Source organism: Rhipicephalus sanguineus, chromosome 4, assembly GCF_013339695.2.
Source record: "Rhipicephalus sanguineus isolate Rsan-2018 chromosome 4, BIME_Rsan_1.4, whole genome shotgun sequence".
Lineage (NCBI taxonomy): Eukaryota > Metazoa > Arthropoda > Arachnida > Ixodida > Ixodidae > Rhipicephalus > Rhipicephalus sanguineus.
In genome coordinates this window covers 124,968,714-124,985,982 of record NC_051179.1, presented here as the reverse complement: position 1 = coordinate 124,985,982, position 17,269 = coordinate 124,968,714, and the positions used below count along the sequence as shown (strand labels likewise).

General features: G+C 48.8%; 1 protein-coding gene across 2 annotated transcripts in view; it reads right to left on the bottom strand.

The window, feature by feature from the left end:
- Positions 1–325: 325 nt before the first annotated feature.
- The window catches only part of LOC119390638 (uncharacterized), a 36,682-nt gene continuing 19,738 nt past the window's right edge, over positions 326–17,269 (bottom strand). For both annotated transcript variants that reach the window (XM_037658246.2, XM_037658247.2), the window contains exon 3: positions 326–1,047. In XM_037658246.2, coding sequence (XP_037514174.1) covers positions 769–1,047 — 279 coding nt within the window. In that variant the 3' untranslated portion in view covers positions 326–768. The remainder of the gene's footprint in view (positions 1,048–17,269) is intronic.

Sequence of the window (17,269 nt, the reverse complement as noted above, 5' to 3'; positions counted from 1 at the left end):
AGGATTCGAAGCCAGGCATTCTGCGTGGCAGTCAGCTATTCTACCACAGAGCCACGCCACGTCTTCAAACTGCTTTGGAAAAAGGCCCTATGCAGGCGTATTGTAGGTGCAACGTCAATTGTGGTTTAAGTGCTGGCTATCTAATATTATAACAAAGCAAGAAACATTGCATATGTTATCTTATGATACTGGCGTCATGCCGGGTTAACGTCAATTGCGATTATAGTTCTGGCTCCGCTCTGAGAGTACTCTAATAATTACGAGTGAAAAACAGCGCTAAAAAGACGGTACAAGAAAGGACACGAGACCACGGCCCTGACTAACAACCAAATGTGTTTTATTCACCATAAGTGTATAAAACATAGGAATACATAAAAACATACAAAATGGTCTTTAAACGAAAGTGTTGTTGACGTGCCTGGTAAGCCCACGATGAGCACACAACTACTAAAGTTACAAAAACACGCAAATACAATCGTAACGCTTGGGTCAAAGCGAAAAAATCCAGCATAGAACTACTCGGTGACTGCTTTGCATAAAACAGATTCCCACAAGGCGAGTGGTCTGCCAAATGTTTTCAATACGTATTACAATAAGAGAAAAGATGGCGAAACTGCGACAGAAAAAGAATTTAGGGCATTAACTTCTGTATTGCTATGTTTATAAACAAAAGGCTATAATTGCGAAACTGCGACAGAAAAGAAATTTAGGCCATTAATTTCTGTACAGCCATGTTTAAAAAGAAAAACGCATGAAGGCGTGCGCCTTCTACTCCCGCTTGTTCCGACAGGACATGTAAATGAGGACGCCGATCCCGCAGACTCCCACGACTGTCCCACCAGCGAAGGCTGCCGGTTGTATGTAGTTGGTCACTACTGTGCGGGCGTCGACTTCGTCAGCGGGCATTTCAATGTCAAGTTCACGCAGCAGGTCTTGGGCCCATTTCTGGCAGTTGTTGTCCGTGTAATGGTACTGGCCGGAGTCGCCCCTCTTCCTCACTAAGCTGTAAATGCGCTCTTCTGGAATGTTGCGCTTTCCAAGATATATCTGCAAAAAAAAAAATCACAGCATATCCACGGAGTGAATGATGATGAGTGGGCGAAGCTGCGGAGGTTCATCGGTAAACAGTGAATCTTCCGTGAATTCTGCCCAGTACATCATCACCGACGTGAGATCGGGCGCGTTTATACTAAAGGTTCGATGAGAGTTATGACGACTTGCAGCTCACTTTAATTTTACATGTACGCTGTGAATTTTCATTGTTTAGAAAACCATTGCTTTAGAAAACATCTGGCGTCTTTCGTTAAGCAGCTGGCGTCTTTTCGTTTTGCTTTAGAAACATCTGGCGTCTTTTCGTTTTGCTTTTAGAAAACATCTGGCGTCTTTCGTTGGTTTATTTCATCAATCAACGGCGTTTTGAACAAAATTTTTATTGTTTAATCACGCACAGGAGAAATCTCACCAGGCGCTACCTTGGAGGTAAACAATGGCTGCTAATGGGAATGAGAGACAGAAGAACTTGGCTTTTAGTTAACGCGCACGCTGCGAATTTTTTATTGTTCAACAACGCACAGGAGAAATCTCCCACCGGCACCACCTTGGAGGTCAAGATCTGGTACTAGCGTTACGACTGGTTACGCACTACGACTACGAGGGACGAACGGGTGCCGCTTTAAGGAGCTTCGCCCCTAAAAGGGAGGAGAGTAAGAGACAGCTTAGTTTCCAGTACTCAAGTTAGACGACGCAAATAGCCTGGGGCACAAAGAACGCAAACGGAGACGACACAACGCGCGTGGAAGGTGTGTTTTGGAACGCTGAGACATCATACGGCGCACCATCTGCAAGTAGCCATATTGACTGTGCAAGAGCTTGACTATGCGTCAGACGACCAGAGGCATCCGATATTTGCGCATGTTGAGTCCTTGCTTCACGTTATCTAGTGCAGCCGCTACTGCGCTCACGGTCTTGTTTCTTATATCTATCATGGCACACACTTTAGATGTACTTCTCCTGTAACCTGTGAAGACATTACTGCTCAAATAATGCTTCTGGCAAAGAAGTGCAAGCAGTGAGCGGTGGTGAGTGGTTAACTTGCCTTCCTAGCCTTTGTCTGCGGCACACATCGCCTATGTTCATCCTAGGCGGAACAACTAAAACAGCCTTCGCGCCACGTTAAACGCATATTTGCAAATCACAAAAGAGACGGGCATGCTGCGATTGCAAGGATTGAAAAAAATTAAGGCCGCTTCGCACTAGTGGTTCCAAACGTGAGGGAAGTGCGGAGCTGGGCAGCCATGATAACTTAGACATGATGATTTTGCGAGTGTTTATAGCGGACGTGAGGTGATTAACTGATGTACAACATGCGCATTTTGGTTTTTGCTGTTCTTTTCGTTTGTCCTGAGGCCAGGATTCCGGCCCACGAGAGGCTAGTTCCCGAAACGTCCACCACGTGCCGCATAACTTTGAACCCTCCCCCTCGTTCTCGCTTTTCTCCTCCCACTACCGAGCAGACGGGCTCCGAGAGGAACAGCTTTTCCCGATGACTGCCGTGTCAGCACGGAAACCCCCGCCGCGCACTCTCCACACCGCCGCCGCCCGCAGCACTGTGAACACAGCGCCCGTGGCGCTTTACTGTTTGAAGCGTAATCGGGTTGCCTTAGAACGCGTAGTTATAACGCGAGATTCAGTAAAGAAGAACAATGCACATGCTGCGGGGAAGTTAAGGAAAAGGCGGAGCATGTTCTGATTGAATGTGGAAATATCCACCCAGGTGTACGTTTGGGCGCGAGCCTACATGAAGCCTTGGGTTTTAGAGACGACAGTGGAAAGCTGAACACACCCGCGATCGAAATAAATAAGAGAAGGTTAGAGTATTGGTGGCAGAAAATTGGAGAGAAAGGACAAAAATAAATATTGGGAAAAAAATGACATTCTGCCGTAAAGGGCAGAGAACTGGGCTGAGAATTTACGTTTTTTTTTTCGTGTAGTAAGATAGATTTAATTGAAGTAGAGACATTAGGCCAACACTAAGAAAAAGAAGAGTAAAGGGAATTTTTTTTTTGTCGAGCCTGGTGGCACACTTGTCACCGCCCCGTTATAAAGGGGACGCTCATAGCATCCATCCATCCATCCATCCATCCATCCATCCATCCATCCGTGGGGTGGTTTCCAAAGAGACAGGATTCACTTCGATAAGAGGTTTGGTCATGCGGTGGAGTGGCGCCTTCCCCGCTCTTCTCGCTGTCTCTGTCCTTCCCGCGCTTTTCGCACTCTCCTTTTTGGCCACAGGTATGAACACACATACAAATGGTTTCGCGAAGTCGTGGGGGGCTGTTCTTCGATTCGCTACTCGAGCTAACCGTGGTTTCGAACAGCGGCTGCAGACCAGGCTCCCCTCTCGCCTTGGAGCATGGGTCTGGTCAGCTATTGAGGGCCCGAGCGTAAACATCATGTCAGTCCGAGACTCATAAATCTGCGGTCCGAAGCCCACATTCGACACATTCTCGGAAAATAGGCGTCGAAGCCCCCCCCCTCCCCCCCCCCCCCCCCTGGGCACGTAGGCGCAAAGTGTCGCATTTCGCCTGCTGTGCCAGCGGCACGGCCGGGAGCTGTTTCGACGAGTTCAAAGTCGCGTGCCTCCTCTTGTATTCGAACAGCATAGCGCAGCGAAGGGGAACTCGCCCATCTGCGCGGCCCATAGAGGAGGAGGAGGTCCCTTCTTGTGGCCAACGAATACACGTAGGACAGAACACTAAAAATGAGCATAAAACAAAACTCACACATGGGGAGCATGTATGGGGAGGACAGTCATTAAAGCCCTGGTTAATGGAAGCAAAAAATTATAAAAAAGAAAGAACGCGCAAGCCGATACACGTATTGGTTCGCTACCTTCGCAAGAGAGAAAAAAACTGTTTAAGTAAGACTTTGGTCTGGGCGAGTTGGTTCATAGCAATGGGAAGGCACAGCGCAACTGAGACAATGGACAAGAACACGCAACACAAACGAGCGCTGACTTACAACTGGATTTATTTTGCAACCAACTGCCTTATAAATGCGCTTAAACTTGACAAATGACACATCGGTAGTCAAACAGAAATGGTCGTTTTATCAACCACGATATACTGACAACTTGGTTTTTGCTCCTTCCAAGAGCCAAATGATCAACATACCAAGCTAACAAAACCCAGAAATGGACACTTATCAACACATGGCTGACAGCAATATCACAATGCTCACAATGGTACAAATATTCAAACCGCTGGCGCAAGAAGAAAAAGAAAAGAGAAAAAGAAAACTAAAAGGCACAAAAAAGCGGGAGAAAGCAAGAACATATGCATTGGTGAAACACTGTCGCCCGCCAGTTTCACAGGAAGCCCGAATGGATCGCGGCCATCGTAAAAAAAAAAGTATCGGCCGGAGATCTTGGCTCGTTGAAGTGAACGGGGGTACTGAGCGAGACACAGCGCGCTTAGACGGTACAAAAAGTTACTCGAAGCACACAGAGCCCCGCGTGACACATGCGTGCAGACCGAGCATTCCCTCTTACAGCCAGCTGCAAGGATGCGCCCCCCCTCCCCCCCCCCCCCCCTCACACACACACACACCTTCTATGTGTGCTGCCGGACGACACTTGACACCGCGCGCCCGGGGACTGACTGACTGCCGGGGTGGTGACACCCGCGTACTGATTGCCTGTCCTTTGTGCTCCTCTCCCCGTTTATGGCCCACAACGGACTCGAAAGCCAGCACTCGGACCATTCGGACCGCGCTGCGCGCCAAATGCCTTTCTTAAAAGTAATAAACTCCGTTCCCTGTTACGTATGCCTGTTATTCCGGCTACCGTAGGCATAACACAGTGCAAATAGGGTTATTTATTCCTAAAAAATTTAACCTCCCCGCCTTTCAGCGCTACATCTCTATCTCTTTTAACTTACTTCCCTTAATGTTTTAATTTCTATCGTTTGTTTCAAGAGTTGCGTAATAAAAAAGCCCAAGTGGATTTATTTATTTATTTACCCATCTTGATCAGACTGATTGTTTGAGGTTCCATGTCTGGCTTCTGCAGTTTTGTATTATTTTCACTACGGTTGGTTTTGGGGGCCACTTCTTTTTACTTTTTACGCAAACAACATAACCTAGTGTGCACTGTTTCTTTATAACTTTTGTTTTGTTTTGTGTATTATGGCTATTCTTGGGATTGTGGACCGTATTTCGTGTTGCTTCTTTTTCTTTTCTTTTTTTGCGTTGTGAATCATCGCGTTACGCTGTTACACTGTTACGTTCACTGCACCGCCCACCCCTGCCCAAAGTCTGGCACTCATACTGGCAGTTTTTCCCTAAAATAAATAAATAAATAAATAAATAAATAAATAAATAAATAAATAAATAACGTTGAGGCATTGAATATGAATCTCGGAGCTTTTCGCTGTACTGATTCAAGTTTATCTATGTTAGCTTGCGTGTGCGGATCCCAGACAGCCGATGAATATTCTAGTATTGGTATTACGTACGTTTCATATGCGAGTAATTTAGTTTCGCCGGATGCCTTAGCGAGTGCCCGTCTGAGGTAGCCTAGTTTTGTCAAAGCCTTTTTCCCTGTATAATACACATGTTCGTTTCATCCTAAATCAGATGTTGTGACAAGGCCAAGGTACGTATACTACGAGACAAAGGACAAGGGTTGATTGCTTAGGTTGTATTGAAATTTTAATTGATCTTTTTTGCGGGTTATGGTCATCGCCATAGTTTTTCTCGGGATAATGGTCATCTGCCATTTTGCGCACCAATCTTGAATCATAGATAAAGAGTTATATAAAAAAAACCCGGTCGCTGGAGCGTTAACTACTTTAAAGCACGCAGTCATCTGCGAAAAGCCTTAGATTTACTGGTATATCACGGGTGATATTACTGATATAAACCGAAAAGAAAAGAGGCCCGAGGACTGATCCCTGAGGTACGCCGGATTTAAGCGGCGCGGACGGCGAGTTGATACCACCGTCCGTGGTATCGCGGTCGGTGAATATTAATCGCAATTTCAAAGCCTAATCTGGGATGCATTAGTTAATTAGCACTAACTAATTAGTAGTTAACTATAACTACCATTTAACCTGTAAAGCTCGAGAACGTGCTGTAAATTCAGGGGTCTTTGTGATACAGACACTGAATGTTCGGAAACGTGCATTTCGTCCTTTATTAACAATACCCTATTGATGCGCCATACTATCGATCTTTACCTTAACGAACCCTAAATATTGTTTCGCGGGGCCATAAAAGTACCTTCTACAGGAATCCTCTCTTAACACGCGTACCCTAATTCAATTTTTACGTGGCACCGTAGAGTACACCATCTCAACGCGAGATGGAGCTACGAGGGTTTGACGGCTGTCGCACCCTGAACAAAACCGGCCGGGGAACTTTTTTTTACCACGCGAATAAAACATGCTCTATACCATCATGACCTAAAGACATGCCAGTATCTAAATCCCAGAAAGCAATTAGATATCTCCAAGCACGTCTCCACGGTAGCGATTCAAATGCGGTAAAACGGTCGACTTTTCAGAGAGCGCCCATAGGCGCTGTGCATTATATTTTAATAAGCCGTGGAACTCGCACTATTACAACCACGGTACTGTAACTCCGGCAAAAGAAAGGTTCATACACTTGCTACTTGTAACCGGGAAAGCAATGAGAAAATCGGAAAGGGAGAGGAGTTATTATCGTTTTGCTCTCCGGTCCCATAGAGTGACGCGGGGCCCCGCCCCCAACGTGCGGGAAAGCGCGCCTCCCGTGCGTGAGCCGGAATCCTGGGGACTTTCTGTTTTCGTGTTGTACATAAGGATGTGTCTGGCACAGCGATAAACCAGTTAGTGCGCGCATCACCCTGTGTGTGTCTATTTCTTTTGTCTTTTCGTCCAGTCCCAGGAAGCGCGAATAAGCCATGAAGTCGCACCAAATGGCCCCCATAGCAGCTTTACTGAGCAGCCTTCTTCGGTTTCTCCTCGGTTTCCTCTTTCTTTCCTCCAACTTCTTTTCCTCTTTTCCAGTTTTTTTCTTTCTTTTCTTTCTTCCTTTATTTCTATTTATTTCTATTTGTTTTTATACCTTGTCCATTTCTTTCTCTCTCTTTCTATTGCTCCCTTGCTTCCTCTATTTTCTTGATATTTTTATAGGTGATTCTGCCTGCCTTACGCCAGGCGACGACAGCATACGACAGCCCGGGCGCCTAAAGTGCTCCACGCCTAAAAACTCACAGGGTCTCTTATGTATTTCGCCTCAGATGAAACCAGAGAATATGGCGGTCTGTGACGTCATCATAACGTCATATGGTGTCGTAATCACGTTATTATTTTTCGCATCACTCGTGTTGACGCCGCCAGCGCGGGACGCGACGCTGCCGACGGTCAATTTTCGGGTTTGATGAGACATCTAAGGCTTCCGCCTTAAAATATATTGGTGCACGGAAGCTCATCTATACATTAGTCAACCGTCAGTGTGGTGCAAGTTAGCTCTCCGGAGGAACGCCTACTCGCCTCACGAAGGAGGAACAGAAGAGCTGGGAGAATTCATTGAATAAAAGACACGCGCACTTAAATGTATTTCGCCGCAAGAGGCTATCTAGGTTAGGCGCAGTATCATTAGTCTTAATAAAAAATGGCTGCGTAATAATGGTGGCGCCTGCTGAGGAAGAAAGGCCTATGATCAAAATGTAGCTTAGAATAACAGAGAGCTGATCTAGTTGGTAAGTATTCATTCTAAAAAGACAGGGCGTGTAAACGCGGACACAAGAAAGAAGTCAGGACACCACAAACGCCGACTAACAACTGAAGAGACGCACAACGGCTGAAAAGAAAGAAGGCACAAAAACTTATCTGCGCATGCCCATGCAATAGGCGAACCTATCAATCCGGCGGCGGCGGTGGTGGTGGTGGTGGTGGTGGTGGTGGTGGTGGTGGTGGTGGTGATGTTGCAGCAGGCGGGGTTAGCCTGGCCTGCATGGCCGGCAATCGTTCCGCCTGAGCATCTCCTGAATTGTAGGGGTATGTCACTAAGTGCCGAACAGCCCAGTGTCTCGCAGGAAAGCCAACAAAATTCGTTGCACGCTCTTCCTCGTTGCCGCGGGCCCTTCAGGAAAATGACGTCTTCAAATGTCCGGTGCCTATGACAACCTTTTTGCAAGGTGCGGACCATCGCTGCTCTTTCCACATCAAACTGCGGGCAAAGCCAAATAAAATGTTCAATGTCCCCGATGTCACCGCAGAAGGCACAAAACGGGGAAGCGTATCGCCCAGTCTTGAATGACCACGCCGGGGTGTGTGCGGAGCCGGTTCTTATGCGGTACAACAGCGTCGCTTGTTCACGAGAAAGTCCGGTAATTACACATGCTTGGTGTGGAAACTTGTAGATCGCCTTGAAATGATTGCGTATCGCATCTTTGTTGTTCTGGTAAGTTTTAGGAGTTCTTACTGTTGGAACAGATGTCCGCGCTTCGCATGCAAGGGCATCAGCCTTTTCATTGCCTTCAATGCCAACGTGGGGTGGTATCCACTGAAACTTTATATTAAAGCTCTTGCCAATAAGGTGTTTAATGAGCGGCAGAGATTGCCTGGTGAATGTTTCTTGAGGTAGGCCACGATGCAGTCTTTGTAGCGCCGACTTGGAGTCCGTCAGCACTACATCTCGTGCAGAAAAGGATCCCAATTTTCGCAAAGCCGCAGTGATTGCAGCGCTTTCTACCGTTGTGGACGAAACTACACGATCCAGGCGGCCCGACCATGATACGCCAAGGCAGGGTATGCAGAAGGCCGCTGCGCAGCTATCCGTTTGTGTCCACACTGATCCATCGGTGTACACTTGTAGGTGGCCGTGGTACATGGTACTCAAGTGGTCCAGCACAAGAAACTTTGCTTCCGCGGCTGGAATGGTGCGTTTCGCTGGTAGCTTGGGTACGCTGTAGTTACAGGCAACATCCACAAAAGACCATGGCGGGTCCATAGGCCGTCGTTTAGGCAATTTCAAGCCTAACTATCGAAATGTGTTCAGCGCCGCGTTGAAATGTGAGCCAGTTCTTGCTCTGAGCCGCCGGAGAAGCGCCGTGCCTGCGAAGGACTCTCCCAGTCTTGACAGCTGCGTCAATAAGGCCTGGGACGCCAAAAGGCGGAGCGGAAGACTCGGCTTCATTGGTTACCTTCTTGTTTGAAGCCGCCTGAGGAACTCCCATCGCCAAGCGGAGACCCTTTCTGTGCACTGCTTCTAAGCGTTCGAACTGGCTCGGTGATGGTGATATCAGCGACAGCTGATAAAGAATGCGGCTTGTTATGAGCGCAGCGTTCAATTTAAGCATGGAGATAGGATTGTTACCCCAACGTACCCCTGCCATGCGACGAAGAGCGTTGATCCTTTGCACTGATGCAGTGACTATACCATCAACCGCACGTCGCCATAGTAGCTTGTTGTCGATGGTAACGCCCAGGAAACGGACACTTCTTGCACAACGAATTGGGTGGCCTCGAATATTCAGCGACAGACGTGTTGACTTCCGTCTCACTCCCGGGAAGAGCATGAAGGTCGATTTTTCCGCTGATAAAGACAGGCCAAGTGTCGACAAGTGGCGTTCAATGATTGGAATGGCACCCTATGCTATCCGGGCCAAACGTTTGTGCTGGTACCCTGAGATCCAATATTTTAACTGCTTTCAGAGCTAAGTGCAGAGTGTCAGGAAGGCTGACCATGGCAGCGTTAAAAAGCAAGGGAGATAGAACGCTTCCTTGTGGGACGCCGAGGGAAACGCGTCGCTCTTCGCTCGTTACATTTCCAAGCTTAACCCGGACAGAGCGGTCTCTGAGAAATTCATGTACGAACTGCATTTCCCGACACACCCATGGCTTGTAGCCCGTTGACGATGCCTGCCTGAAGCACACAATCATAAGCCTTGGCAACATCCATGAAGACCGCGAGTGTCGAGAGGCCGCTGACATGGTAGTGCTCGATGTGGCTTAATAGGTCCTAAACACTGTCCTGTGCACTCAGTCGTGGGCGAAATCCCGTCATACTAGATGGCCATCGTCTTTCTTGCTCAAGGTACCAAGTTTATCTTGTACATATCAATCTTTCCATCAACTTAGATACACATGATGTAAGGGATACCGGTCGATATGATGCGAGGCTCGCAGGATCCTTTCCGGGCTTAAGGACTGGCACCACCCATGCTGTCTTCCAAACAATTGGGATCTCTCCCGTGCTCCAGACATGACTAAATATGCCCAAAAGGGCCCTTTTTCGCTCATATGACAGATTTGTCAGCATGGTTGCTGATCAAATCGGGACCCACTGCACAGCGTCTTCTTAATTTGCTAAGTGCCATACCCAGCTCTCGAAAGGTGAATGGCGTATCCATCGTGTGGAGTCCATGAGGTGACAGAGGAATCGCCGCTCCTGCTGATCTGCCAGTTGTGTACGCGTCTGCGAAATCCTCTGCAAGGGTTTGCAAATCTTTCGCTTGTTTCAAAGCGAGTGCTTCGAATGGCCTGTGTGAGCGGATCTCCCCAGAAAGACTGTTTATTACTGCCCATATCCTTGTCAAGGGTGTAAACGTCGATAAACTCTCACAGAAAGCGGCCCATTGAATTCGTCTTACTTTTTTTGTGTGGCGACGGGTCGCAGCATTTATCCTGTTATATTCAGTTTTCGCAGAAGGATTTTCTTTTTTTTCTTATGAGTTTCCGCTCCGCTCGTCTACGTGCTGCGCAGAGGTTCTTTAACTTCAAGTCAGGAGCAGGGAAATGATCGGGCAGTTTCAGCAACGAAGTTGCCACTCGCTTGCTTTGTAACATATCTGCAAACAGCTCACCAGTGGATTCCTCCAACGCTTCTCTGTAAGTGTCCCAGCGAGTCACATTGCAGAATTTTCGACCAGCAGTCCGAAATCCCAGGATATTGGTGAAGATGGGGAAATGGTCGCTACCCATCCTGTCTGGAGCTGTGGTCGATGATACCAGAAGGTTCGGCTTATGTACACCGATATCACGCTCAGTTTTCGGTTTCCCAGGCACACTTGCACAGCAGCGACTTCCAATGAGTTGGAACAGAGATCTTGCACTGGTAAGGCGACGTGAGGCATTTCCCGCCTTATGTATATCGTAGCGCTTCCATTTGCAAATGACGGTATTCTCGGATTGCCGTGTCGGATGTACCCTGGGAGCGTCCTTCCATTTGGGAGACCGGCTTCTGAGAGGGCTAGAATTGGTATAGGAATGTCTCGCAGGAAAAGGTTGAGTTCGCACAGACGTTGCAGAAGACCAGCGCAGTTCCATTGCATGATTAAGGGCACTTTGGAGGACGGAATGGATCAGGCGGGCGAGATATTGCCATTTTTCTACTGTGTGTATGTGGAAGCAGAGCATAGTATCACTGACTCTAGAGCCAGTACTGCTTCCAACATGTCCTTCGTTGAACTCGCAGGCATCTTAGCGACGTGTGAGCGTAGTGCGGTGAACAAAGCGCGAATAACGTGCTCGAAGGTTTCTTGCTGATTGCTTCCACTTGGCACTTGAGGTGGGCTCAATGCATCAGCATAGGTGCGCTTGGCGGACTCTTTTTGTGATACGTTGTTCAGCAGCGTTGAGCACTTGCGTTGACTCAGTACCAGCTCTTGTCGGTTTCAGGCGCGGAAAATTCCCGGCATACTCATTTTGCAAACCACCATGTTGTGGCCCGCCAGACGTCTTCCTTGTGTTCGATGGTTCGTTCACAGTCTTCGGGCCGAGGACAAACGTCTTATTCCTTCGCTGCGCAGCTGTTCGTGCTGGACATCGGCCGTAGCTCGCTGGGTGGTCGCCGCCACAGTTTGCACACACCATTTTTTCTTTACTGGTACACGTCTTAAAGTCATGAGGCCCTCCACAGCGCTTACACTTCTGTTCCCCACGACAATGCTTAGCAACATGTCCAAAACGCTGACATTTAAAACAGCGTGGCGGCGTCTCCACGTAGTCTACAAGCTCGTGTCTGGTGAAGCCAAGGTTGATCTTGTCTGGGCGTTCCGAATTGGGAGCGAATGTGAGAACCACAGAGCCAGTGCGCCTTGATTCCCACTCGGAGGGCGAAGTTTGGACCCGTCGCATGACTCTTCTTGCGTGGTATACTCCCTGAGGTCTCAGGTAGGTTAGCAGCTCTTCGTCCGAGTACCATCGTGGGACCCCTTTTATAATGCACGTATTTTTCATATAGCTATGGGGTACACGGGCAGATATGGCTAGGCGGCAGATAGTCTTGGTCTCTAGAAGCATGTTAGCTTCATCTTCCGTCTCTATATCCAAGAGCAAGGCTCCCTCTGCTGTGAAATGGCTCTTAACTGGGGATCCGCCGAGAATCGTTTCAACTTCAGAATATAGGGCAATAGGGTTCACTTGCCTCGAGTTAGCTCCTTCGGATGTTGGAGCGATTAACACAGGAATGCCCACCGTCCTATCTTTGCGATGGCGCACAAGCCGAAAACCACCCTCGTCCATGTCTAGATCTGTGAGGTTCGCCACGTTGTGGTCCCCGATGACAGTTGACTCGTCCTCAGATTCAGTGCTGTGTTGTCGTTTGCAGTCAGGCATGCTTGCGCAAACCAGCTGGTGCTTCTGACCCGGTGTCACTCCTTGGGAGGTCATGGCGGCGCTAGCACTGACGCTTGTTTCGGTCCTTCGAGCACCTTTCGACGCGGCGGGCTGCGCAGCAACCGTCGGTCTCCGATACGGAAGGCACCTTTTCGAGTCGTCCGACGTCTTGAGCAGTTCTGAGCCGTAATATAAACAAAAATATCGATAAATGCAGACAGAGCTACTTAGACAGGCAGCAACAGCTTCGTCGTCTTCTTCCTCAACCCTATCGATCCGGCACGCGTGGTGGTCTACGTGGAAGGTAACTGTTAAGGCATTTGATTTCATCTTTATGCAAGTTAATCGACGGTTGGCTCACGCGTGCTCTACCACTATTCTCGATATGCCATGCTTCAATCATCAGGCGCGTTTCTTCATATCTATGCCGGTACAACACTGCGCATTCATTGAATTTTGGCGTGCACTTACAATCTCGCCAATGTAAAGATAGATTAGAAGGTGAGCCTCCTGTTAGCGATCTCTTATGTTCCAACAATCTCTGGTTGATACATCGTCCCGTCTGTCCTACGTAGAAGCGGCCGCAGCTGAAAGGGACCTTATACACCAAACTCGTACGGCAATCAGTGAATTTGTTGGTGTGTTTTACGAAACAAATATCGGTCCGCTTCTTGTCTCTTACTCGCTCATTCTTCCTCTGCACAGCGGCACAAATCTTACCTAGGTTATTGGCAGCCGTGAAAACAACATTAACGCCGTATTTAGTTCCTACTTTCTTTAGCCTGTGAGATACGCGATGAATGTACGGTATACCTACGACACGTTTCTTCCTATTGCTTTCTGCAACCATGCTCGGACTTTTAAACGTTCAGCGACCGTGGCCACTGCATCACGAGGATACCCTACATCTAAAAGACGTCCGTGTTTGCACGCCCTGTCTTTTTAGGATGAAAATGTGTCGCACGCTTTGCACTCTAGTATAATTCAAGCAGTATATTCCGCATATTCGACGTTGAGTACATGCGTTAAAGTGCATAGAATTTATCTCTCGAAAGAGCATGTGATGCAGCGTACACGATGTCATGGAAATAATGCAGGAAAGGATACAAATTAAAGATTTAAAGCCAACTGTATAAAACAAAAGGTTACATGTCGTTCTTCTTGCTGCCCCGCTATCCGTCCATGTTCGTGCCTTGAGCTAACTGCCTTGCCAGGCCGGCTCCGGCCTGGCTCCTCGGTCGATAGGGGCTTTTGACCCCACGGGGACCACACCGCTGCAGGCAGCGCGCAACACAGAATTCGTGGTATACACTAGTAGAAAGCCCGTGAGTTAGAACGTCTCGAATTTCGGCGGCGCGTTGCACAGGAAACATAAACACTGCCCCACGCACGGCTAGAACACGAAAGGAGGCACACACATGGAGCGGCAGTGCTCCGACACTGACAACAAAAGGAAAAAAAGAGTGTAATGTGACATATTCATTGCGACGAAGATACAATACTACGCACCTTACCTGTAAAATAAAACGCCTACATTGCTGAATTGGCAGCTGACATTTTTTTGGGAACAGTGGCTTATCCTATATTGCTTGTGCACATTCCGGACTAAGCGAAATAAACATGCGCATGGTTTTTTGATGGAGGAGGAGGAGCAGGAATAACCATTATTGAAACGAGCAGTTTGGTTGCCTGGGCCTGGGCCTCCCACGTGGGGACGTCAATAATTATTCATTTATCCGAAAAACACAGGCATTAGATATTCGTTTCTTAAATGCTGGGGTTCTTTGCGCATACGCAAACCGAAATAATCGCACCGTTGATAATTTTCAGGCAATGATTGCGTCCTTGCACGTATGCAAAAGAGCGGTAATGCTTTTGGGAGTACCGTCGTTCAGGGAAGAAGTCGGATTCCCATTTGTATGGTCGGTATTTTAGGGGCGGAGCTCCTTATGCCGTGAGTCTGTCCATCCTCCGTTTGTTTGTAGCGTTGTTGTAGCCACCTCTAGCTCGTGAGAAGCGCGCATTCTGGTATGCAGTAGAAGAAGAACACGACGTTGACGAGTGAGACTCTCGTGCGTGTTCGCCTGTGTGGCATTCTTTCTTCTTTACTACGTCTCGTGTTTTCAACGACACCCGAAGACAACATTTCAGAAGTAACGCGCCATGAGGCTCCCTCTTGGCACGCTTTCTCTTTAGCTCGGAGTTCCCAGGTGGAAGACAAGGCTGCGGAACGGAGGGCACGGAAGGCGGCGGCAGCGCGCGCTCGCAGACAGAATCCTGAGGTGAGAGCCCGCGAGGCCGAAGCTGCAAGTCGACGCCGCGAAGCAGATTCCGCCGTTCGAGCCTGCGAAGCCGAAGCTGCTCGACAAGCTGCACGGCTGCGGCGAGAAGACCCCGCCGTTCGAGCCCGCGAGGTCGAAGCTGCTCGACAAGCTGCAGGGCTGCGCCGAGAAGACCTCGCCGTTCGAGCCCGCGAGGCCGAAGCTGCTCGACAAGCTGCACGGCTGCGGCGCGAAGACCCCGCCGTTCGAGCCCGCGAGGCCGAAGGTGCTCGACAAGCTGCATGGCTGCGGCGCGAAGACCCCGCCGTTCGATCCCGCGAGGCCGAAGATGCACGGCTGCGGCGCGAATCGGATCTTCCAAATGTGAAGGACCGTGAAGCGGAGAGAAAGCGCGCGTACCGGCAGGCAGATCCCGAGGCTGTGCGAGCACGTGAAGTGGCTGCAAAACGCATCAGGCGGGCTCTGCCAGAAGGCGCCGACGCGTGCTTCCAGCGGGACTTCCTTGATAACATTTTCGGCCATGCTTGCGGTGTGTGAAACAGATTGTAGTTCTCAAACAATCTAGTCACAATATCTTCCACCAAGAAGGACCACGCTCGCGCCAATGCCATCGCCGTGCTGCAGCGCGAGTTCGCTTCGCCCCACTCATCATCATTCACCACGTGGATATGCTGTGATTTTTTTTTTCATATTTACTGCATATGTAGCGTCTATAGAAAGCGCCCGTATCCGAAGTTGCGTGTGGGAAAGCGTATGCGTTTTATTGTGCGCCCTTAACTAATAACTTAAAACTGCTTGCGCACAAATAAATGCAGAAAGTCGAAACCGTTGCAGCCTACAGTGAAAGACAACATTCGCCGTGATCATCTGCAGCGCTTGTAAACATCAAGAAATAAGCTGAGTGATGCGCAGTTTCGTTCATACCTGTTGTATATGAAAGAAGATTAGGATGGTCGCGTGGGGACATGAAATAAAGAAGACGATGTTCAGGCATCGGATGCATGTTCCTCTGTGTTCTAAATACAACATATTGGCGACGAGGCTTCAACCCATGCAAGAGCAAGAGTCCTGGTGATTTCTGCCACATCACCACAATGAGCATTCCGGGATTGAAACCGCCACCGCCTTTCCTGCCTTCGCCTGGTCATCCGGCTGTCCCATGGGACCAGTGGAAGCAGGCCTTTCAGACGTACACGGTGGCTTCTGGAGCTTCAGGGCTTCCAGCCGAACGCCGAAAAGCTATCCTGCTAACGTCTTGGTATGGAGGGGCAGCGGATCTTCTCTACACTGAAGCCAGCGGACTTGCAGTTGGCCCTGCTCCCGCTACTAGTCCTTCGAGCACAGGTGACACCGGGTCGACGAATGACGCGTATGACTCTGCAATCGCCATGCATTCGGACCATTTCAAGCATTCAGTCAACGTCATGTTGGCTCGACAACGGTTCAGTCGCCGTGCTCAGCATGCAGGTGAGACAGCGGAATACATCGCTGCTTTACAAATCCTCATTGCCGACTGTAATTTTGGAAGCCTCGCTGATGAGATGCTACGTGATCAGCTCGTCTCGAAAACGACGAATCATCATTTACGTTAGCGGTTACTTCTTGAGGGCTCCTCACTGACGCTCTCACGAGCTATAACAATTGCTCATGAATACAAAGAAGCCGTGAGTCATGCTAAGGAGTTTTACGACGATGCTTCAGTTCGGGACTTTAAAACAGCGCAAAGCTCTTCTCGGTCGTCTGAACAACCAAATGAACGCACAACTTGTAATAAGTACAAAGCCAAAGCATCTGAGCATCCCGTACAAGGTACCACGAACTTTCGAGCTCACTATCGTTTTGGAGCGACTGATCACCTTGCAAACAGTCCTGCATGTAAGGCCCGCAAGCGCAGATGTCGTCGCTGCGAGGGGATTGGGCACTTAGATTTTATGTGCAGGTCGTCTGGATATTCAGCGAAAGTTCGCCAAGTTGATGACGACGAGGACGCTAGCTCCCAGAGTAGCGGAAGAACAGTTGGCGTTGTCAATGGACACAAGCATGACATTTACGCATTCGTCGCTGTGGAAGGTCACACTATCTCGTTTCTAGTTGATACGGGATCTTCTCACTATTCTGGCTGAAGAACTCTATCATCAGTTTTTCGCAAGACTTTCCCTTTGAAAGCTACCTCAGTGCACCTTTTCGACTACTCAAAATCAAAGAGTCCGAGGATGTTTTGTCGCTTGAGCTGCGTTCCAAGGCAGAACTGCTTGTATTCTTCTGTATGTTGTATCTGAAGGCACCACTGTGCTGTGCTTAGACGCCGTTGCGGCACTACAGGTGAATATTGAAGGTAAATCGCTTCAGTGTCTTGCACTGGCCTCAAGCACTCCTACATTGCCA